Source organism: Trichomycterus rosablanca, chromosome 27 (assembly GCF_030014385.1).
Source record: "Trichomycterus rosablanca isolate fTriRos1 chromosome 27, fTriRos1.hap1, whole genome shotgun sequence".
Classification (NCBI taxonomy): domain Eukaryota; kingdom Metazoa; phylum Chordata; class Actinopteri; order Siluriformes; family Trichomycteridae; genus Trichomycterus; species Trichomycterus rosablanca.
In genome coordinates, this window is record NC_086014.1 from 6,095,419 (window position 1) to 6,120,440 (window position 25,022).

The following is a 25,022-nucleotide window of genomic DNA, read 5'->3' on the forward strand; positions in this document are numbered from 1 at the left end:
CTGGTCTGGTACAGTTTTATGTCTGATGCCCTCCCAGATGCAACACTAATCCGACCTTTTCTCATCTTTATTTGTAGGTACAGCTTGTAAGAAACTTAGAACTTGGACTTAGAAACTATTAATACTGTTCATCTGGACACAAGTTTGTTGTAGAGTTATGTTTCGTCACTCATTCAAGTGACTTCTTCAGTCTGAGCTGGTGTTGAATACCCCGACCTTATATGCAGTTGATTTGCATGAATGCAAATGGAGCCTATCCCAGCTTTTCAATGGGCGCAGGGCACACAGTAACACCCTGGACGAAGCGCCAGTCCATCGCAGGGCAGACACACACACATTCACCTCTAGGGCAATTCAGTCTCTCCAATGAACCTGACTGCATGTTTTTGGACTGTGGGAGGAAACCAGAGCTCCCAGAGGAAACCCACGCAGACACGGGGAGAACATGTAAATTCCGCACAGAAAGGACCCGGACCGGCCCGCCTGGGGATCGAACCCAGGACCTTCTTGCTGTGAGGCGACAGTTCTACCCACCGAGCCACCATGCCGCCCATAGCTAATTACAATAATTAATAATTATTGTATATGATTGTATGAAAAACATCTAACTGAAAATCAATTGAAGTTATTTAAATAAATTTGTTTCTTTTACAAAAAGCCATAAAAGTGCAATGAAAAGGATACATTGTTTTGTTATTATATAATTGGTTCTGAACAAAAACCTCAGACTTAGTTCATCATAGATAGATAGTATTATACAGTAGTTTTATAAGTATAAACCATGTCTGTACAGACTGCTCCTCTCACATCTTACATGCACACCGGTATCACCTGCGGTTTAGCGTTGCCTCATCGATGACAAGTGGCACGTGATTCGACCAATCAGCATCGTGTATTGTATTTATCTTACCAATAGAATTCCAGGGCGTTGACTCTCAGCCAGTGAGGAGCATCTTTGTTCAGCGGATACGGGAGGCTGGGGTTGTTCGTTTCCAAATTTCGGAGTCGACTCCAATTTCGAGTCAAGCTGGAGAATCGACTCCTAAAATATAGTAAAACAATTATTTTTACTACTAACCCAATTTCCAAACTTTAGTCATATTAGTCCATAATTTCTATTAGTTCAATTTCATTGCTTAAATTTAGCATAGAGTGTAAGTTATGCTCAGTTATTATTTTGTGTATTTTAATATAATAAAGTTAGCCAATAAACGGTAAATACTACGCATACATTTGTGCATAACTTATTTATTACGTAAAAACAACTAGATGTGGAGTTGCAGCGTTCAAACTATATTGTCGAAATGTAGTGTTCAGTGAGTCGACTTCTAGGTAGAGAATCAAACTGAATCAATTTGTGGAATCGATTACAAGCTTCGAAGTTTTCGATTCTAGCTTTCCAGTGCTGAACCGACTCCTGGCTCTTCGGGAAACCGGCATACATCACAAAAGAACGCGACACTTAATACTATATTATTTACCAGAATTGTCTTATTTTCTGTTGCTTTATATATACACTCGAGCGACACGACACCGAAATGTTTAAACTGAGAGGTTCTGTAGTTTTAAGGGAGCTGCTTAAACCGTGTCTGAGGCGACATTTTTCTGATATTTCCAGAATTAAGACGACACGAAACCCGAGCTATAGTGTCAGAGCTCTAACTGGGAAATGTCGACCATCCGCGAACGCTTGGCTTCAAACCAGTCGTTACCTGTGCACGAGAGCGGACACGGACCAACCGAAGGACGGGACAGATGCCACAGAGAAGTAAGCGTCATTAGCACTGTGGCTAAACATTATGTTAGCCGGTATGCTAACGGGTCAGAAATTCAGTCATTTCGTTATTATATAAACAATATGACAAAAAATATGTGGTAACATGGCCATGAATTTGTCATAAACATCCTTTTCCAAAACTATAGTCATTAGTATGGAGTCGCCACACGTCCTGAGTCTGTATGAGCCTTCAGTTTAAAGGTAAATGGAACAGTGTTCTTCTGTCAAGGTCATGAAGAAAACCCAAATTGTTTCCATTGACTGAAAGTAAATTTGTCCATGTAATTTGAGAACCAACAAAAGCAGTTCTGTCATGAATTAGAAACTGCTGAAATATGGGTGTCCACGGTCAACATAGCTTTACATCGAAATGGTGAATGGTTAATAAGTGATGAGCAAGAGCAAAGCACCATGTCATTACGTTAATGTACAGCTTGCTTGCCTGTGGACAGTGTCACTTATCTAATCATCCAGAAAAATCAACATACAGAATAAGATGACAGGTTTTAAATAGGTGCAGTCAAACTAGCCCTGGTTTTTATTGACACAGAGAACCTCCAGCTGTTAACAACACAATAACTAACTAGGAATTAGCGGCCATGCCCTTTTTTCAGTAAGCAATTTTGATCATATTTATCAAAATATAATATACACCAATCAGCCATAACATTTCTCCACACACTCTCAATTTTATCAGCTCCACTTACCATATAGAAGCACTTTGTAGTTCTACAATTACTGCCTGTAGTCCATCTGTTTCTCTACATACCTTTTTAGCCTGCTTTCACCCTGTTCTTCAATGGCCAGGACCCCCACAGATCAGGTATTATTTAGGTGGTGGATGATTCTCAGCACTGCAGTGACACTGACATGGTGGTGGTGTGTTAGTGTGTGTTGTGCTGGTATGAGTGGATCAGACAGCAATGCTGATGGAGTTTTTAAACACCTCTCTGTCACTGCTGGACTGAGAATAGTCCACCAACCATAAATATATCCAGCTAACAGCACCCCGTGGGCAGCGTCCTGTGACCACTGATGAAGGTCTAGAGCAGGGGTCGGCAACCTTTTTTGTACACTGTGCCAATAAAAAAAAATTAATTGAAAATGAAGTACTCAGTGTGACATTAGTCATATAACACAAACAGTTGATGTGTATGTGACATAAACCAATTAATCAGCTAATTAAACTTACATGTCAGTGTGATCCTTGTCCCTGACTTTCTCTGCAAAGATGATCTATCTGTGGTGTATATGAGGTGACTTTGTGCTGAACACAGTTCTCAGAGTGGTCTGCAGTAAGCCTGCTTCGTGAGGGGTTGAGGATGGAATTCATGTGTGAGAAGATCTGCTCACACAGATATGTTGATCCAAAGACTGACAGCATCGCCAACGCAACCTTCTTCAAACAGTCATATTTTTCTGGCAGTGATGTCCAACACATGAACAGGGACTGTGCATTTTCTTTAGATGTTTCAAGTGAAGTCCGCAGTTCACAGAACTTCATTGTCCACAGAGATGAGCTCTGAAAGTCAATCAGCTGCATTTCAAAACCATCAATGCCTATCCATTGGAAAATTGACAAGTCCATGTCTTTCACACTAAGTTTGTCCGGATGAATGAGAAAGGAAAACATTGGTCCATGTGTCTGGAAATCTTGGAATCTCCTGGCAAATTCCAACTCAAGTTCTCTCATGTACATGGAAATGTTGGCTGTTCTGACTGAATTTCGAGTGGAGATCTCTCTCAAGTGTTTGAAATAGCGAAATGTCCCAACTTTAACTTTAAATGCAAAAACTTTAAGCTTGGATGTGAATGACTTCCATGTCTCAAACAGCCCCATGACTGTTTGTCCAGCTCCCTGCATGCAAACATTGAGTTCATTCAAGTGTGATGTAATATCAGTCAAAAACATAAGTTTCTCAAGCCATCTGACATCTTCCAGCTCTGGGTAATTCTGGTCCTTGTCAGGAAGAAATGCTTTGATTGCATCAATGCAGTTCACAAAACTCTCAAGCACTTTTCCACTACTCAGCCACCGGACACTGGAGTGAAGCGGGATGTCTTTGTATGCACAATCCATTTCATCAAGCAGTGCTTGGAACTGCCTGTGAGTTAAGGCAGAGCGAGCTCGCAGAAAATTCACGATTTTCACAACCGTTGCCATCACTGTGTTAAGATCAGAATTCGACATCTTTGCACACAGATTTTCCTGGTGTATTATGCAGTGAAATTTAAGAACAGGGTGCCCAATTTTGTCTTCAATTATTTTGACGAATCCTTTTTGCTTTTTTGGTTTTAGCCAAGTCCTCACCTTTTGTGGTGCCGTACATGGGTTTTAAACAGCATAACTCCTCTCGAACTCCAACAGAGTCACAGAATCTGGCCACAACTGCCAAACGAGGCAAATCATTAATATCCACGCTTTCATCAAGCGCAACGCTAAACACAGCGCAGTCCTTCAGTCCGGTCACCTGCTGCTCCCTGATATTACCCGCCATATCTGTGATACGACGCTCAACTGTTCTTGCTGAAACAGGCACGTCTTTAATCCTAGCAATGATAGTGTTTTTGTTCGTCAAACCGTCAAACAAATCACTTGCTGCACAAAAGGCTTCTTTAATGTATTCTCCATCAGTAAATGGCTTTCCACGTTTAGCAATGCACTGAGCTATCTTGTAACTTGCAAGTGTGGCATAACTTTTACCATGGCTTAAATTTTGAAGAACACTCGTCTGTTTATAGTACCTTGAAATTGCTCGTTTGATTGATTCGTTTTTTTCAGCATCATCCCTAAATGAGCTTTGGTGCTTTGTCTCAAAATGACGGCGCACACTTGATGTGCGACTAACGACGCTTTCACAGCATATGGCACATACAACCCGGTCTTTTTGTTGAATAAATCCATACAAATCTGTCCAGTCTTGTTGAAATGAACGAACATCCACTTTTGCGCGTTTAGCAGCCATATTATACTAAAGTTCGCATTGAAAGCCGACTCACATCATTCCACCTTAATTGGCCATAGGAGGAGGTGGCGAATGGAGTTAAGGTGGAGTAATTTATGCTTGTTAAGGTTAATCAAGAGGTAGCGAACGAGGCATAAAGTGTAGGGACGGATCCAACTAATAACTCGCAGCCCTGCACATAAAATACACTTTTTATGTGCAGGGCTGCGAGCGTGCCAGGCAAACGTGTATCGCGTGCCAGCTTTGGCACACGGCGTGCCTTAGGTTGCCGACCCCTGGTCTAGGGGATGACCAAGTCTCTGACTTTACATCTACAAGGTGGACCAACTAGGTACGTAGGAGTGTCTAATAGAGTGGACAGTGAGCGGACACGGTATTTAAAAACTCCAGCAGCGCTGCTGCGTCTGATCCACTCATACCAGCACAACACACACTAACACACCACCACCATGTCAGTGTCACTGCAGTGCTGAGAATCATCCACCACTTAAATAATACCTGCTCTGTGGTGGTCCTGACCATTGAAGAACAGCATGAAAGTGGGCTAACAAAGCATGCAGAGAAATAGATAGACTACAGTCAGTAATTGTAGAACTACAAAGTGCTCCTATATGGTAAGTGTCCATCAGGGTGTGTGAGATGCTGTTATTCCATATTAAATAAAACAGAAAATCCCCCCGAACATGCAGTCACATTTTATGATTTTTAATCGACGTGTGAGAGTTTGTGCTTATGAAAACAGTTCACTATCGACAGTAGGGGAACAGTGGCGTTCACTATAGGAAAGTGGAGGCTTAGTGTAGCTTAAAATTACAGACTGCCAGTGCCAGAGCTAGCTTGCCCTGTTTTGCCATATAAAATGTGACACTATCCTACTGCTGGTGACTAATACTGGCTGCTGGTGGGGGAGCTGTTCTGTTAGCACTTTGTTCTGCACAGCTATGGATCTAGCTTCTATTTACAAAAGGGAAGGACAGATATAGCATTGCGTGAAAATGTGCAATAGATTTAAAAGCAGGCCCAGTAAAAAAAGACACCCTCAGAAAGGAAGTGGCTAAATGTGACGAACCCTTTATTCAATATTTTTCTTGTGTTATAAGCCTTTGTTGATATTCTTCTCTTTCTTTGTTTGATCTGCTTGCTTTTAATGTAAGTATTTATTGTTTTTTTGGCTTTCTAGTGTGTTAGTGTTACCACCCTTCTATAACCCATTCGAAATCACATGCAGCTAAATCCTAGAGTGCTAGAACCTTTTCAACCCAAGACCAACAGTTTCACATTCTGGAACCTTTTGAAAACAACTGCTATCATTCACAAGCTAAAACCATTCTTACACCTATGGTTGGGCATATTCCCCCCCCCCATCCCTCAACACTTCTCCTATAATTGATGAACTACAAAATTAATTTTAAATGGCTAGTTTAGTATCTGTGTATTTAAACATTATTAGTAGTAGTTCTGATTAGTCTGATATGAGTTTTCTCATTTTCTATGTGTTTCTGCAGGAAAAGGAAGGCAGGCATTCTGCCCAGTTTGGAAGACCTGCTCTTCTACACCATTGCAGAGGGTCAAGAAAAAATCCCAGCGCACAAGTTTACTACGGTAAAATCAATTCAGTGTGTTGTGTTTTTTTACGCAGTAAATCAAACACCCTATAGTGTTTCCTCCACCTTACATTAAATATCCTTCTTAGCTGTTCCAGTGCCACTGTGCTGCCTTTAAGCTGTTCAGGAAACTAAAAAAAGCTTTTTCTCTCCATCTATCACCTGTTATGCTGTTTAATCAATAACTGTGTTCAATTCATGTAGGCACTTAAAGCAACGGGTCTACGTACAGGAGACCCTCGTCTGAAAGAGTGTATGGAGATGCTAAAGGTCACAATGAAGACTACATCCGATGGAGCTCTGGATCGACACCTTTTTAAAAAGTAACAGCCACACACAGGCATACGGTGATAAATATCATGATCATAGAGCAGTTCAGCATTTAGATTTTAGACAAAGCACTAGCATGCAGTACATTGAAAGATTGAATAGGCTAATCAAGTAGTAGAAATGCAGCTACTATAAAGTCATGAGGCAAAATATCATTTTTCATTACATTAATGTGCAAGTTTTAATATTAACACTACATGCAGTTTACCAGCGACTTAATGAAGCGACTGTTCACAAACAGGGCATTGGTAATTCATATAGTTTTTCAATTTATAGATAGATAGGTAGAACTTTATTAATCCTGAGGGAAATTGTATCGTTACAGCAGCAAAACACAGAACTCTACACATATTGCACAACCATGCAATATAGAAAAAAACAGTAAGGGGGTATATACGGGGGCACCGCTATATACAAATATGGAGTAAAACACAGTATAATGTAAAGTATCAATATACTAGGGCTGTCACATGATTCAATTTTTTAATCGAGATTAATCACGATTAAAGAACCAAAATAATCGCAATTAATCGCTAACTAATAACTAAGCACAATTTGAACAGTTATGCAAATTTTTATTGCAAGAACATGTTTACCAATAAAAACATTCATAAAATTATGATGAAATCATTAAATCTAAATTATTTTTAGAAAGCCAGCCAATGCCTATATAGAGTTGTTAACAGCTACCCATCTTTCAGCCAGTTATTCAAAATGACAAGTCTGTTCGCATTATATGACAAAAGTGAGGATCTTTCTGAAAACAGGCGCTCATAATATGAACCATTTGTAGATGCAACACCAGTGGTGTAACGAGGAGCTCATGGGCCCCAGTGCAAAAAAAAAGTGCAGCCAATGGGGGGGCTGATATGTTAATATCAGGGAGGACCCCCGCGATTAACGACAGCCCTACAATATACACATTTATTATTACCATTATAATTACCACTATAATTACCACTACCATTATTACCACTATTATCAACATTATTACCTTTACTATCACTAGATTAATAATATCAAAATAATGACAGTGTCAGCAAATTTAGGGTCTAGAAAATAAAGTGACTTCATTGAATAACAACATTAGACCTTGCTGCCTCGACTGTGAAGAGACTCGTTGTAGAATAGGATGGCAGAGGGTAAAAAGGACCTTATATGCCGCTCTTTAGCACAGTGTAACTGTTTTAGCCGGTTGCTAAACACACATCTGTGCCTTCACTGTTGATTGGAGGGGGTGTGCAGCATTGTCCAGGATGATTAAAAGTTTATTAAGTGTCCTACGTTCTACAACTTTCCAAAGATTCCAGCTTAACTCTAATGACCGAGCCAGCCTTCCTGATTAGTTTAATGAGTCTCTTGGAGGCGCTGGTTGTGATGCCATTGCCCCAGCAGACCGCAGCGTAGAACAGGGCACTGGCTACAACCGACTGGTAGGAAGTCCGCAACAGGGGTTTGCACACACCAAAGGACCGAAGTTTTCTCAGAAAATAAAGATGATTTAACTGATGAACGTCATTAATGTTATAAATTTATGTATATGCATGTGATTACATTTTTGGTACCAAATGGATATTTTTACCTAGCATTGCTTTCATCACATGCCAGTAAGAACTTGTTTGTTTTGTCATTAGGTCCTTAAAAATGAATTCATCAGTTGTCTTGTCCTTGTCTTTTCCTTTTCTATTTGTGTGTATTTATACATTTCCACATACAGGTGTGTACAAAGCAACATCGTGCTGCTGACTCAGGCATTCAGGAAGAAATTTGTGATTCCTGATTTCCAGTCATTCACGTCACACATTGATGAACTTTATGAGAACGCCAGAAAACTTTCTGGAGGACAGGTGAGACTGGGAGTTTGCCAATATTGTCTTGACTATATCAGTGTAAATATTGCTAGCTTCTGGTCTCTATATGTTTTGGTGACTTTCTAAGGTCAAGTAGCTTTACAGTGCTTGAACATTGTGTTGGACAAAGACGTATGTGTGCCAGCTATTCACCCACAACACTGTTTCAACACTGCTGTGACATGCATGTTCTTACTGTGTGTATTGTCGTTTGTGTAGGTAGCAGACTACATTCCTCAGCTGGCTAAGTTCAGTCCTGATCTCTGGGCCGTGTCTGTCTGTACTGTGGATGGGCAGAGGTAAAATGTGGCTCAGTCATACAAGTAATAGTTTTTATACAGATACAACAGTAACAGTGGACGAATGCAAGTTCAAATGAGAGGTGCACGTAATGGTTTGGGTCAGTTTGCACCTTTAGAAGAAAAAGTCACTACAAGTCAATTCATTTTTTTCCTGATCACATGATCTATTTAATACAACATGTTTATCCCTCTGGTGTTAGATTATTTCAGGATGACAGTTATCTCAAACACAGGCCATTGAATGGTTTAATGGGGATAAAAATAATGTAAAACATACACCGATCAGCCATAACATTAAAACCACCTCCTTGTTTCTACACTCACTGTCCATTTTATCAGCTCCACTTACCATATAGGAGCACTTTGTAGTTCTACAATTACTGACTGTAGTCCATCTATTTCTCTACATACTTTTTAAACCTGCTTTTACTCTGTTCTTCAATGGTCAGGACCACTAGAGTAGGTATTATTTGGGTGGTGGATGATTCTCAGCACTGCAGTGACACTGACATGGTGGTGGTGTGTTAGTGTGTGTTGTGCTGGTATGAGACATCAGACACATGGAGTGAGTGTAGAAACAAGGTGGTGGTTTTAATGTTATGGCTGATCAGTGTACATGGCTTTTGATTTTGTTCTATATTTACTTTGATTACTTGCATTGATGTGCTCATGTCATTTTTAATTAATGTACTATGACATGTATTTTTTTTTTTACAGACACACAATGGGTGATACCAAAGTACCGTTTTGTCTGCAGTCATGTGTAAAGCCTCTGAAATACGCCATAGCTGTTCACGATCATGGCACAGAGTATGTTCACCGCTTTATTGGAAAAGAACCCAGTGGCTTGCGCTTTAACAAGCTTTTCCTTAATGAAGACGGTAAGGCACACACACTACTACCTAGCCCTCACACACATACACCAGCATCTTTGATACACACAGATATACAGACTGTTAGACCAATGATGGTTTGGCATTTATTAAAATGCATTGATATTTTTGATTGTTTACTTGTGTGTAAATGTGTACTATTAACGATTATAATTTAACCAGTCAGATTAATTTAGATCAGCACTCATCCAAAATTGCTCAGTCCATCACTAAACATGGTAATTTCCTCTGTGCAACAACACTATAACACTGTAAGAATATAAGCAGTATTCAGAAATGTAACATTAGAATATACTTCTCAACCACTGTATTAGGAACACTTTAAAATGTATTTAAATGCAATACAATTATATTATTAGATGGGTCAAAGTCTTTAGTTTATGTTTAGGATCTAAGGGAACTTGACTTTACGACAATGTTGGCTTAGTGCACATAACAGCTATTTCCTTTCACTTGATTCAGTACTTATTGTGTTGATCCTTTCCTTCATATAATGTTCATATGCGGGCGGCACGGTGGCTAAGTGGGCAGCACCGTTGCCTCACAGCAAGAAGGTCCTGGGTTCGATCCCCGGGTGGGGCGGTCCGGGTCCTTTCAGTGTGGTGCTTGCATGTTCTCCCCGTGTCCACGTGGGTTTCCTCCGGATGCTCCGGTTTTCTCCCAGTCCAAAGACATACAAGTGAGGTGAATTGGAGACACTAAATTGTCCAAGACTGCTTGTGAACTGATGAACCTTGTGTAATGAGTAACTACCGTTTCCGTCATGTAATGAAAAGTGTAAAACATGACATTAAAATCCTAATAAACAAACATATAATGTTCATATGCAGCTTGAACACTGGTAGTTTTGTCCAGCAAGGCTAATTTAAACTTAAACACAGATCAATAACAATCTGTTTTTACTTTGTCTTTCAGATAAGCCACACAATCCAATGGTAAATGCAGGAGCAATAGTATGTACATCGCTTATTAAGGTAAATTCCATTCACCCTTTATTGTGATGTGGTGTTGTTTTGGATTACAGTCATATTTAATAATGACTGTATTTGTGCAGACAGAAATCTGTCAGACAGCCAATAATTGCCCGACTTTACTATAATTAAAGGGGAATATTTACATTTGACTATTTTAAAATAGCAGAAATGGCTGTCTAATACTTGACCGTTGTTTAAATTAGAGCAATGGTGATCAGCCATAACATTGAAACCACCTCCTTGTTTCTAGACTCACTGTCCATTTTATCAGCTCCACTTACCATATAGAAGCACTTTGTAGTTCTACAATTACTGACTGTAGTCCGTCTGTTTCTCTGCATGCTTTGTTAGATCTCTTTCATGCTGTTCTTCCATGGTCAGGACTCTCCCATGACCACTACAGAGCATTCTCAGCACTGCAGTGACACTGACATGGTGGTGGTGTGTTAAGTGGATAAGACACAGCAGCGCTGCTGGAGTTTTTAAATACCGTGTCTACTCACTGTCCACTCTATTAGACACTCCTACCTAGTTGGTCCACCTTGTAGATGTAAAGTCAGAGACGATCGCTCATCTATTGCTGCTGTTTGAGTCGGTCATCTTGTAGACCTTCATCAGTGGTCACAGGATGCTGCCCACGGGGCGCTGTTGGCTGGATATATTTGGTTGGTGGGCTATTCTCAGTCCAGCAGTGACAGTGAGGTGTTTAAAAACTCACACTAACACACCACCACCATGTCAGTGTCACTGCAGTGCTGAGAATGATCCACCACCTAAATAATACCTGCTCTGTAGTGGTCCTGACCATTAAAGAACAGGGTGAAAGGGGGCTAACAAAGCATGCAGAGAAACAGATGGACTACAGTCAGTAATTGTAGAACTACAAAGTGCTTCTATATGGTAAGTGGAGCTGATAAAATGGACAGTGAGTGTAGAAACAAGGAGGTGATCAGTGTATATTGTGTCATGCAGAGTAAATTATTTGATTAAATGACACCACTACATTAATGCCAGTAGTTCTTCAGCAGTCTGTGGGTGCCGTTTGGCGCCTAGATTTTTCGACATGCCTAATGTAGACAATTCTGTGATTGAACACTAAACATATAATCTTGTAAAAAGCCATATAATGTGGTTACAAATTAGAATATGTAAATGAATACATTTCACATAAAACATGTAATGAATGAGATGAAGAAAGCAGTATTATTTTATGAAGTATGATGATTTCGGTGTGATGTGTCTGTGCATACTGTGTTGTGGTTTTTATTGTTGTCCCATATTTTTCCAGCATTAGGAACTGTGGAAAATTATAACCACTCCAACAGGTCAATGAAGTTGGTAACTTTTTGCTTTCAGTCTTTTTTTTTCTTCATTGAACAAATCTCAATTTGATTTTGATTATAGTCCTAAGCTTAATCAGTTATTGACTTTCCGTATTGTAGGTTGCTCTAATACACAATCTGTACCTCGGTAGAATCTGTTGCTTTACTGTATAAATTGCATGATTGAACATGCATGTGTATTTGTGAGAGCTACAGAGAACTGTTTTAGTTCATTCACATTCCCTCTTGACATGAACATTTTTGTTTACACATGTCGTCTTTTAAAGGTTATGTTATTAATTTTTCTGTTAGACACAAGACAGATTGGGTCCATAGAATCATGCTGTTTATACCAATATCTGGTCCTATCATCTGCATGTTACAGCAGAAATTAAAATTTGATTCTTCAACTGTCTAGTTTGGCTGAGCCTGTGCCAAATTTAGCTTTCAAATGTAGATTCCTGTTTTTGGCAGACAGGAATGAAACTCCGATAAGTGTGTTTTTTTTATTTGCTATAGTAGCTCAACCACTATAAGTGAGGTTTGATGCGTTGTAATACTCTTTGTTGAATAATAACTAGGTAGGGACAGTGGTAGCCTAGTGGGTAGAGCCCTGCCATGCAGCCACTGTTGGGCCCTTGAGCAAGCTCTTAGCTCCAGGGGCGCTGTACGATGGCTGACCCTGCGCTCTGACCCCAGCTTCCAAAAACAACCTGGGATATGCTCTCTATATCTATGCCCTTATTCAAAAATATTGGAAACATCTCCCTAGTCATTCAATAAGTCATAAACTTATTGAAGGTAAAAATGACAGCTTTTTCAATTTTGGCTCTGTCCCAAACCACATACAACTGTACTAAATAGTATGTCAATGTGGTGCACTACCCCAGTGTTATAATTCCAATCCATTATGCAGTCAGTCTTAAAATGGCAGCTTGCATCATTTTGGCTCTGTCCCAAACCACATACAACTGCACCAAATAGTATGCCAAACTAGTGCACTACCTCAGTGTTACTAATTTCAATTCACTATGCAGTCAGAGTATTAAAATTAAACCTTGCATTACTTCGGCTCTGTCCCAAATCACATAGAACTGTACTAAATAGTATGTCAATGTAGTGCACTACCCCAGCGTTACTAATTCCAATTCCACCATTATGGCTCTGTCCCAAACCACATACAAGTGTACTAAATAGTCTGTTAAAGTAGTGCACTATCCCAGTGTTACTAATTCTAATTCCACTCTTATGGCTCTGTCCCAAACCACATACAACTGTACTAAATAGTATGATAAAGTGCACTTCCAACATTATGGCTCTGTCCCAAACCACATACAACTGTACTATTCCAATCCCACCATTATGGCTCTGTCCCAAACCACATACAAGTATATGTTAAAGTAGTGCACTACCCCAGTGTTTCTAATTCCAATTTCACCATTATGGCTCTGTCCCAAACAACATACAACTGTATTAAATTGGATGTTAGAGTAGTGCACTACCCCAGTGTTACTAATTTCAATCTGCTATGCAGTATGAGGCATAAAATGAAACAAAGCCTTTAGTTTTAAACATTTGCATACATTTTCTGCATGCCCTGTTTTATGAAAAGATATTTCTTCAATGTTGAAAAATATAAAATAATCTTGTTTCTGTTTTTTTGTGAACTAACACACATTAGTGGTGTTTCACAGACATATAACACAATCTATAACACATAAGCTGCATTTCAGTAGCATTTGTAATGCGCCCTTCATTCTTACAGAATGCAGAAAGACTCAAATGCAGCTAACACACTAGACATGGACACACACATATTAATGCAAGCTTTTCCATACTACAAACTCATCTTCCTCTTTAAGCTTTCTCCAGCTGTTTGTCAGGTTTTAGTATAAAAAAAGAAAAAGAAAAGAAAAGCCAGTAGTCTGATTGCTTGTGTGTAAATGGGTTGTGTAGACTATCTAAAGTGTTGGCTTTTTATAAAATGAAACAGAATGAGTGCTAAATGTATAGATTTCAAAATGTAGAATTTAGTTTTACTAGAAATAATTAATTGTTAAAGAAGCTACCATTTATACTTTATCTGTTTTTCAGCAAGGTGCGGGTAATGCTGAGAAATTTGATTATGTAAGTAAAGTTTATATATATAGCATTTTGTTTTTCACCTGATGATTTTATCATGCATATTAAGTATTAGGAGTACTCTGTAGAGATGGCTGTCCGCCCTACAGCTTCTCCCATCTCTGCACAGGACTTTTGGTGCTCTTAGAGCAGGGGTGTCAAACTCACTAACTTTGAACTTGACCCGGGGTGTCCAAACATTTGCATAACTTGGACGGAAATTTGACAATAGGCTTCAGGAAATACACACACATTCTAATCAGCAGAAAGCAAAGTAAAAAGTGTTAGGGTGAGGAACAAACCCAGGTCTCCATGTTGCTGCACTGCTGCCATTCAGCCCGGTGTGACACTGTGCCTTCAGTGATATCTTGTCCTCCTTGATCTTACTGCAGCTTTTGACACCATTAATCACTCCATTCTTCTGTCCCGCCTTGAATCCTCTGTCAACATCACTGGTACTGCCCTTTTGTGGTTAAGGTCATATCTCATAAACAGACAACAGTTTGTTAATATCAACAATTGTAGTTCTGCCATTGCTCCACTGTCCCAAGGCGTTCCCCAAGGCTCAGTGTTAGGTCCCCTTTTGTTTATTCTTTATATGCTCCCCCTTGGTGACATCATACGTCGGCATGGTTTACATTTCCACTGCTATGCTGATGATATTCAGCTTTACATCTCCTCCAAATCCATTAATACTGAACTTCACTCCACTCTGACAAATTGCATCACTGAAATGAAATTGTGGATGAAAGCTAATTTCCTCAAATTAAACTGTGAAAAATCAGATATGATCATCGTAGGTCCTACAACCCTGGCAAAAACCACAAAAAATTTTCAAATTACCATTGATAATGACACTTTGTCTCCGTCTTCTAACATCCGAAATCTTGGTGTAATTTTTGATAGCAACCTCTCTTTTGACCGCCATGTAAATCACATCACCAAAACTGCTTTCTTTCATCTAAAAAACATAGCACGTCTACGTCCATCACTCTCCTTTTCTGCCGCCGAAACCTTGATTCATGCTTTTATTACATCCAGAATTGATTATTGCAATAGCATCCTTTATGGTACATCTAACAAAATCCTAAAAAAACTTCAGTATATCCAGAATTCAGCTGCTCGCCTCCTTACTCATACTCGCTCCCGTGATCATATTACACCTGTTCTACAAAAACTTCATTGGCTTCCCGTTGCTCAACGCATTCAATTCAAAATTCTTCTATTCACTCACAAAGCTCTCCATAATCAGGCCCCATCCTACCTCACCGACCTGCTCCATCAGCACATTCCCTCCCGTAGCCTTCGCTCTTCTGAGGCTAACCTACTGTCCATACCCTCTAGGACCAAGCACCGGACCTGGGGTGACAGGGCCTTTTCCATAGCTGCTCCATCTTTATGGAATGCTCTCCCCAAACACCTACGAGATTGTCCTGACCTGTCCAAATTCAAGTCACTTCTCAAAACTCATCTATTCAGAGTGGCATTTAACTTGTAACAACACAAAATAAATGCTTTTATTTTTGCTATTCTTTTTAATAGTTTTTATACTTAGATCACGACAGAAATGTGAAGTCCTAGATCCTAAAACTTGTAAAGTTTTCAGTTTCCTGATTGCATGTAAATCTGTCCTGCTTCTGTCTAATTTTAAGAAATTGTTCTATATTTGTTGTTCTCTCTCATAATTTAGCTAATTTTTAATGAACTGTCTTATGCTGCTCTCTTTGTTTTTATCTTAATTATTCTTGATGTTGATGTACTATTTTGATTTTGTACTATGATTTGTATGGTGTATGTACGTATTTGTTTTGATTATTTGTCTTATGTAAAGCGTCTTTGAGTATCTTGAAAAGCGCTATATAAATAAAATGTATTATTATTATTATTATTATTGTATTACAGTTTTAAATTAGGTATATGGGTAACATTTCGTCAAAATCTGGTTGAATTAAATTAGTTTCTACCTGTTCTTTCACTGAGCACACTGTCTAGCTCGACCTTTGCCAGGCTGCAGTCTGAGTAACCGAGTGTGTTTCGCTCGATAGGTGATGAACTTTATAAAGAAGCTGGCAGGAAACGAGTATGTGGGATTCAGCAACGCTACGTGAGTCACAGTTTTTCTTTTACTCGTACTACTAATAATGCTATAAAAACTTGTTTTTTATTTTATTTTCTAATCTTGTCATTTTTAAAAGGATTAAAGTCTCTTACCTGTTTTTGTGTGACCCAGGTTTCAGTCTGAGAGACTGTCTGGGGACAGAAACTTTGCCATTGGCTATTATCTAAAGGAGAAGAAGGTGACTATACATACAAGATTTTAACTAGTATCAGCATTTTGAATTGGCACACATACAGTGCAAGTCAAATATTTACATAAATTTAAGAGACACGTACACTATATGGCTGAAAGTATTTGGACACCCGACCATGAGTATTAATATAGAGTGACCTATGTGATCTCTTTTAAGAAGGCTAGACTTGAGAGCATTTGGTTCTAATGGGGCTGAGGTTCTGTGCAAGCCACTGAAGTTTCCTTAAACTGAGGTTTTCTTTATGTCTTTATAGACCTTGCTTCGTGCACAGGGGCACAGTCATTCTGAAAAAGGAAAGAGCCTTCCCTAAACCTTTGCTGCAAAGTGGAAGCATATAATTAACTTTAGTTAATTGATTTATTAGCAATTGTTTTAGCTGTAACACATGAATTCACATAAAAGAGGTGTTTAAATATTCTTACTTGTATCCATATAGTGTATCCATATAGTGACTGATTGGAACACATACTTTGTTGTTTTATTAGTTTACTGGGGGTTTAATAAATAAAGTCATAAATCAAAATCATTTTTATGAACTTTTTGTAAGGGTAAGTATAGGGGCACTGATTTGGGTGTCAGCTGTATTCATTTGTTTATAGTAGTCTTATATAAACCTTGTCTTTTTTCGGCCTAGTGTTTCCCAGAAGGCACAGATATGACCGCAATCCTGGACTTCTACTTTCAAGTAAGTACGGATATTTAGGTAGAGTCTACTCTATGGTATTTAATTTCTCTAGGTATGTTGTTTTTCTCCCCAGCAACCCAAACAGACAGAAGGTGGATTGGCTGCTGTAAATTTGAGCGAGTGTGTGAATGTGTAATAAATGTGTGTCCAAACATCTTTTTAATTCCTGTGTGTGTATGTTTTCTAGCTGTGTTCTATTGAGGTAACTTGTGAGAGTGCCAGCGTCATGGCGGCTACGCTGGCCAATGGAGGATTTTGTCCAATCACAGGCGAGCGTGTGCTGAACCCCGAAGCTGTAAGGAACACTCTAAGCCTAATGCACTCATGCGGCATGTACGACTTCTCCGGGCAGTTTGCCTTTCACGTGAGTCTCACAAGCATTTCTGTTTTCCAAGATTCACATAATTTAAATGAATGGTACTACACGTTTCTCCTATTTGCAGGAATACACATTTTATGTATTATAAATATATGTGTGTGTGTGTGTTTTAGGTGGGTTTGCCTGCGAAGTCAGGTGTGGCTGGCGGTATCTTGCTGGTTGTCCCTAATGTTATGGGCATCATGTGCTGGTCTCCACCTCTGGACAAACTGGGTAACAGCGTTCGTGGAATCAAGTTCTGCACAGTAAGGATTCAGACACCGGGCATAATGTAGTCTACACTTAAGGAACACATTTACATGTTATTTTTGTCATACTGAGAGTTCTCAGCATTTTAAGACCATCCTTGTACTGCTTGTCCTGCTGCCAGTGAAAATCTGGTACTGTTTTTCCTGTAATTAGAGTAACTACCATCATCCCAATGTTTATCCTTGACCATTCAATATATAACTTTTTTAAAATAGGCATGGTCAAGGGTGGTCTATTTGTAATCTTCATGCATTACATTAGTTAATATCTTTAAAAAACATTTTTGATAAGTGTAAGTAAAATTGCGTTTTACTTGTGAACTTTCATGAATTAAAATCATTTGTGATGCAAACTGGATCGAGAGTGAGAGTTCATCTTCACCCTGTGCTCTCTTTTTTATCTTCTCCATTTAGGACCTTGTGCAGCTGTGTAACTTCCACAACTATGATAACCTTCGTCATTTTGCTAAGAAGCTGGATCCCCGCAGAGAGGGTGGCGATGAACGGGTGAGACGATTATTACTCTTTCCTTCCAGCATTATGCTGCTATTTTTTAATACAGATTAAAATGAATGAGTCTACTACTGTAAGGGATTGGACTATGGCTGAACAGGATAGAGGAGTGAGATAGGGATCATTGTGTAGCTCTCAGTGCACAAATGGATCTCCATTAGAACTCACCGTGTTCAGATTAAAAGATGTAGTCAGAATAAATATACAATATATATATATATACAGTGTATCACAAAAGTGAGTACACCCCTCACATTTCTGCAGATATTTAAGTATATCTTTTCATGGGACAACACTGACAAAATGACACTTTGACACAATGAAAAGTAGTCTGTGTGCAGCTTATATAACAGTGTAAATTTATTCTTCCCTCAAAATAACTCAATATACAGCCATTAATGTCTAAACCACTGGCAACAAAAGTGAGTACACCCCTAAGAGACTACACCCCTAAATGTCCAAATTGAGCACTGCTTGTCATTTTCTCTCCAAAATGTCATGTGATTTGTTAGTGTTACTAGGTCTCAGGTGTGCATAGGGAGCAGGTGTGTTCAATTTAGTAGTACAGCTCTCACACGCTCTCATACTGGTCACTGAAAGTTCCAACATGGCACCTCATGGCAAAGAACTCTCTGAGGATCTTAAAAGACGAATTGTTGCGCTACATGAAGATGGCCAAGGCTACAAGAAGATTAACAACACCCTGAAACTGAGCTGCAGCACAGTGGCCAAAATCATCCAGCGTTTTAAAAGAGCAGGGTCCACTCAGAACAGACTCGCGTTGGTCGTCCAAAGAAGCTGAGTGCACGTGCTCAGCGTCACATCCAACTGCTGTCTTTGAAAGATAGGCGCAGGAGTGCTGTCAGCATTGCTGCAGAGATTGAAAAGGTGGGGGGTCAGCCTGTCAGTGCTCAGACCATACGCGGCACACTACATCAAATTGGTCTGCATGGCTGTCACCCCAGAAGGAAGCCTCTTCTGAAGTCTCTACACAAGAAAGCCCACAAACAGTTTGCTGAAGACATGTCAACAAAGGACATGGATTACTGGAACCATGTCCTATGGTCTGATGAGACCAAGATTCATTTGTTTGGTTCAGATGGTCTCAAGCATGTGTGGCGGCAATCAGGTGAGGAGTACAAAGATAAGTGTGTCATGCCTACAGTCAAGCATGGTGGTGGGAATGCCATGGTCTGGGGCTGCATGAGTGCAGCAGGTGTTGGGGAGTTACATTTCATTGAGGGACACATGAACTCCAATATGTACTGTGAAATACTGAAGCAGAGCATGATCCCCTCCCTCCGGAAACTGGGTCGCAGGGCAGTGTTCCAGCATGATAATGACCCCAAACACACCTCTAAGATGACCACTGCTTTATTGAAGAGGCTGAGGGTAAAGGTGATGGACTGGCCAAGCATGTCTCCAGACCTAAACCCAATAGAACATCTTTGGGGCATCCTCAAGCGGAAGGTGGAGGAGCGCAAAGTCTCGAATATCCGCCAGCTCCGTGATGTCGTCATGGAGGAGTGGAAAAGCATTCCAGTGGCAACCTGTGAAGCTCTGGTAAACTCCATGCCCAGGAGAGTTAAGGCAGTTCTGGGAAATAATGGTGGCCACACAAAATATTGACACTTCAGGAACTTTCACTAAGGGGTGTATTCACTTTTGTTGCCGGTGGTTTAGACATTAATGGCTGTATATTGAGTTATTTTGAGGAAAGAATAAATTTACACTGTTATATAAGCTGCACACAGACTACTTTTCATTGTGTCAAAGTATCATTTTGTCAGTGTTGTCCCATGAAAAGATATACTTTAATATCTGCAGAAATGTGAGGGGTGTACTCACTTTTGTGATACACTGTATATATACAGTACATATGGTCTAATATGGTATACGTTATGTTGCTGTGTTATTATATTTTAAGTAAGTAGACATACTGGCTTAATAGGTATCTAAACAGCTAAATTAAATAACTGCAGCACTTGTAATTGAATGTAAGTTGTAGCCTAGTGGTTAAGGTACTGTTGGGCCCTTCAGCAAGGCCCTTAACCTTCAATTGCTCAGGCTGTAAACTGTAATTGTACTGTAAGTCACTTTGCATAAAGGCGTCTGCTAAATGCCGAAAATGTTAATGTGCTAGATGCAAGATGCAATAAACACCAATATGTTAATCTACCCACTATCACAGATAAAATTGTTTAGATTACTAAGAGACAACAATCATTATCAGTTGTATGAGACCCTACAATGCTTCTCTCTTTCAGGTGAAATCTGTCATTAATCTGCTGTTTGCTGCTTACACGGGGGATGTTTCAGCCCTGAGAAGGTATATAAAAACACAAATCCAAACACACACATTTGCTCCATCTAGCTTGCTTACACCACACATTTTATCTGCACCTTGTGTGATGCACAAACTGTGTGTGTGTATGTGTGTGTATGTAGATTTGCTTTGTCCTCTATGGATATGGAGCAGAGAGATTATGACTCCAGAACAGCTCTACATGTAGCTGCTGCAGAAGGTACTAAGAGATTATGCATTTTTTTGTTACATAATTCCTTGGACCAGTAGTTCTTAAACTGTGGTTTTTATACCGCTCCAAATTACTTGGTTCATAGTTTTCAAAAGCATGTGTCTGTTTAGTGTTTAATAAGACAATCCAAAGCAATCATGCTGATCATACAGTGACTTAAGTGATAAATGCTGAGTGCACACACATGCTTTAGTGTATTAGTGTCTGGTAAGATGACACATAGGTGTAGTTTTTGGTTTGCTTAGGTGCAACACTAATAATTTGCAGTCATAGTAGACAAATAAAGAACCTATAATTATTTCCACCATGTACAGCCACATTGTTATGGAAGAAACATTTCCAGACTTACAATGTTTAAGTTTTATTTACGCCTGTTTGCATTCATGTGGTTTACAGGTCATGCTGAGGTTGTGCGCTTTCTTCTGGAGGCATGTAAAGTGAACCCTGTACCCAGGGACAGGTAGGAGACTTTCTGCAAATATACCTAAAATATATTCTACTGTATGTTCCTTTTGTCAAGGCAATAAGCAGAGATTGACTGGGGCTTTTGTTCAGACACTAACCATCCTGTACCTGTGTAAGATATCATACACTGTATTATTATCCTTGATTAACCAGGTGTTAATAGTACATTAAATGTAACAGAATGTCATAGTGGGAACAGACTATTTACAATTAACCACACAATGTCATGGGGGGGCAGTAATTTTGCATCCTGTTTCTCATCTAAATGCACATGTGCACGCAGGTGGGGAAACACACCCATGGACGAGGCAGTGCATTTCGGTCATCATGATGTGGTGACCATTCTACAGGACTATCACAACAAATACAGCCCTCAGGAGACCAGTCCTGCTGGAGATAAAGAAACGGCCGAGAAGAATCTGGATGGCATGCTCTGAATCTGTGTGTTTGTGTGTGTGTGTGTGTGTGTGTGTGTGTGCACTGTGTTTCTGATAATCAACCTGGTAGCTTGTGTAGATGTGTTTTTGTGCAGGGTGGGAATTTTTAGTTTACACGATTACACTTTGTATCGTGTTAGATGTTTTAGTCTGAATGTGCATTGAACCAGACACATTAAGTGCAATGGTCATTTCTACCTAATCCCTAGTGATGGCATAGGGCATCAAGGGTCTATAGCCTAAATTTATCTTAGAGCTCAACAGTAGGTGTGGAAGTTTGATTAAATTTTAAAAAGAGTTGATTTCCCATAAGCCTTGGTATCCTCCGACCCGTGCGCAGCCCTTAGCGGAACCCTTTTTCACCCATGCACTCTGCACAGGCGCCTCTCTATTTGCCAATCAGGGTCCTTACACAGCATTTTAAGACCCGACCCACATAGTACGCTAATCCCGCCATAGCAGAAACGTGTCTTCTGCAGGCACTGCCAATTATGCCCGCTAGATGGCGCCCAGCCGACAGGTGGCAACACCAAGTTTCGAACCAAGAGTTCAGAATCTCGGCGCTGGTGTGCTAGTGGAATATCCCGCTGCGCTACCTGGTGGATATTAAAGTTTTTTTACCCGTTTTATTATTATTATTATTTTAGCTTTGGAATAATTGTATTGTGGCACAGCTCCTAAGGTTGGTGCCACTCAGCAGCCTGGGCCCTGACATACTGCGTTTGAACGTCATCTCCAGTTTTTAAGGAGTTTAGCACATTGTGCACCACACGGGTGGTTTTTTTTTTTCATTGGTCACTCAGATCGGCTACTGTAAATTTGCCCTAGATGTAAGAGAGTAAGTAAGTGAGGAGTGAATGTTACTGGGTGTTGCACTGCCATGTACAGAGTGTACTGCTGTTTTGCAGACAGATATTTTAAGTAGGCTTCGGACCCACCATGACCCTCACAGGGTGAAGCGGTTAGTTAAAACAAATGTTACTTTGCTTTAATATTTTAAACTTTATTTATTTATTTGCAATTAACTTCCAGAACATTTTATAAAGAGTAAGCAGTCAATCTGTTTACTAATGTATTGCAATGCATTGTGGGATTTTAAAGTGCACTATTCTTTCAGACACTACGATGAATGGTGGACTAAAGATTTAGTATATAGGGTCAGATACACTTGACTATGTTGCCTCATCTTGTGCTGGTATTTGCAGCAGATTTGCAGCAGGTATGTAGCTTGAATAGAACCTTTTTCTAGAGTTGCCAGATTGGTGCATTTTCTGCACACTGTAAATAACATCAGCCTGCAAAGTTGTCCAAGGTTTCTGGCTGACATAATGTGAATTGGAGGATTTTAACCATGATGGGTCAGACAGTCAGTGCAATCTGGCAACCCTTACCCCAAAGTTTCATTTATCAATTCAAATATACACTGATCAGCCATAACATTAAAACCATCTTCTTGTTTTTACACTCACTGTCCATTTTATCAGCTCCACTCACCATATAGAAGCACTTTGTAGTTCTACAATTACTGACTGTAGTCCATCTGTTTCTCTACATTCCATTTTAGCCTGCTTTCACCCTGTTCTTCAATGGTCAGGACTGTTCCAGGACCACTACAGAGCAGGTATTATTTGGGTGGTGGATCAGCACTGCAGTGACACTGACATGGTGGTGGTGTGTTAGTGTGTGTTTTGCTGGTATGAGTGGATTAGACACAGCAGCGCTGCTGGAGTTTAAATACTGTGTCCACTCACTGTCCACTCTATTAGACACTCCTACCTAGTCGGTCCACCTTGTAGATGTAAAGTCAGAGATGATCGCTCATCTATTGCTGCTGTTTGAGTTGGTCATCTTCTAGACCTTCATCAGTGGTCACAGGACGCTGCCCACAGGGTGCTGTTGGCTGGATATATTTTAGATTCTCAGTCCAGCAGTGACAGTGAGGTGTTTAAAAACTCCAGCAACATTGCTGTGTGTTATCCACTCATACCAGAACAACACACACTAACACACCACCACTATGTCAGTCACTGCAGTCTTGAGAATGATCCACCACCCAAATAATACCTGCTCTGTGGTGGCCTAGGAGAGTCCTGACCATTAAAGAACAAAAAGGAAGGGGGCTAACAAAGCATTCAGAGAAACAGATGGACTACAGTCAGTAATTGTAGAACTACAAAGTGCTTCTACATGGTAAGTGGAGCTGATAAAATGGACAGTGAGTGTAAAAACTAGGAGGTGGTTTTAATGTTATGGCTGATCAGTATATATATATATATATATAGGAGATATAGGCAAATATACAGATGATAGATAGATAGATAGATAGATAGATAGACAGACAGACAGACAGATAGATAGATAATGTTAGAGCTTGTTAGATATTTAAAAAACTGCATTACAGGGAGTGTAAAAAGACTTGATTAATCAGGTTTTATTATATTATGTTTGTCATTCTGATGATTTGTCATGCACACGTTCTAATAGATATTTATTCTACTGTAAGTGGTCTCATGACTTTTGTAGTGTAATTGTGTTGATTGTAGTGACACAATATGTAACTGCTTCTAAGTACATGCTAACTTGTGTGTATGAGAATAATTGCTCTTGTCTTTATGTGTAGGTTTGTGTACTAGTGAAGAGGCTCTCACAGATGAGAATGTTTCAGAATGCACTGACGTGTAATGGCTAGGGGTGAGTTTTAGGGACCAGTACATTTCTAAGACTGCTCATGTTTTAATAAATGAAGTCCAGTCTTGAATACTTGAAAGTAGAAAGGAAAAAAAGACCAAATCAGTTTTGTGAATGTTGGGTTATTTATTTATATATTTATTTATTATTGTGTATTAAATACATTTGAGATTCATTTTCTTCTTTTCATTTAGTATACACCGATCAACCAAAACATTAAACCCACCACTGTTTTTACACTCACTGTCCATTTTATCAGCTCTACTTACCATGTAGAAGCACTTTGTAGTTCTACAATTACTGGCTGTAGTCCATCTGTTTCTCTGCATGCTTTGTTATCCCCCTTTCATGCTGTTCTTCAAAGGTGCAGTGACAATGACATGGTGGTGGTGTGTTAGTGTGTGTTGTGCTGGTATGAGTGGATAAGACACAGCAATGCTGATGGAGTTTTTAAACACCTCATTGTCACTGCTGGACTTACAGTATATAGTCCACCAACCAAAAATGCCCTGTGGGCAACATCCTGTGACCACTGATGAAGATCTCAAAGATGACCAACTCAAACAGCAGCAATAGATGAGCGATCGTCTCTGACTTTACATCTACAAGGTGGACCAAC

The 25,022-nt window shown here is 39.7% G+C and overlaps 1 protein-coding gene across 2 annotated transcripts; it reads left to right on the top strand.

Annotated features, from left to right (window-relative positions):
- The first annotated feature begins 1,499 nt into the window (after positions 1-1,499).
- glsa (glutaminase a) lies at positions 1,500-24,568 on the top strand. 2 transcript variants are annotated; one of them, XM_062989833.1, is made up of 20 exons: positions 1,500-1,768; positions 6,249-6,345; positions 6,552-6,670; positions 8,395-8,524; positions 8,747-8,826; positions 9,547-9,710; positions 10,638-10,696; positions 14,113-14,145; positions 16,185-16,243; positions 16,370-16,436; positions 17,086-17,136; positions 17,324-17,500; positions 17,629-17,760; positions 18,178-18,270; positions 20,544-20,605; positions 20,725-20,801; positions 21,210-21,273; positions 21,562-22,676; positions 22,833-22,934; positions 24,336-24,568. In XM_062989833.1, the coding sequence occupies exons 1-18, from the start codon at positions 1,539-1,541 to the stop codon at positions 21,713-21,715; spliced, it is 1,848 nt and encodes a 615-aa protein (XP_062845903.1). In that variant the 5' UTR covers positions 1,500-1,538; the 3' UTR covers positions 21,716-22,676; positions 22,833-22,934; positions 24,336-24,568. The 2 variants fall into 2 exon arrangements, with proteins under 2 accessions (XP_062845903.1, XP_062845902.1); XM_062989832.1 differs by having other exon boundaries at positions 21,562-22,934.
- Positions 24,569-25,022: the final 454 nt, after the last annotated feature.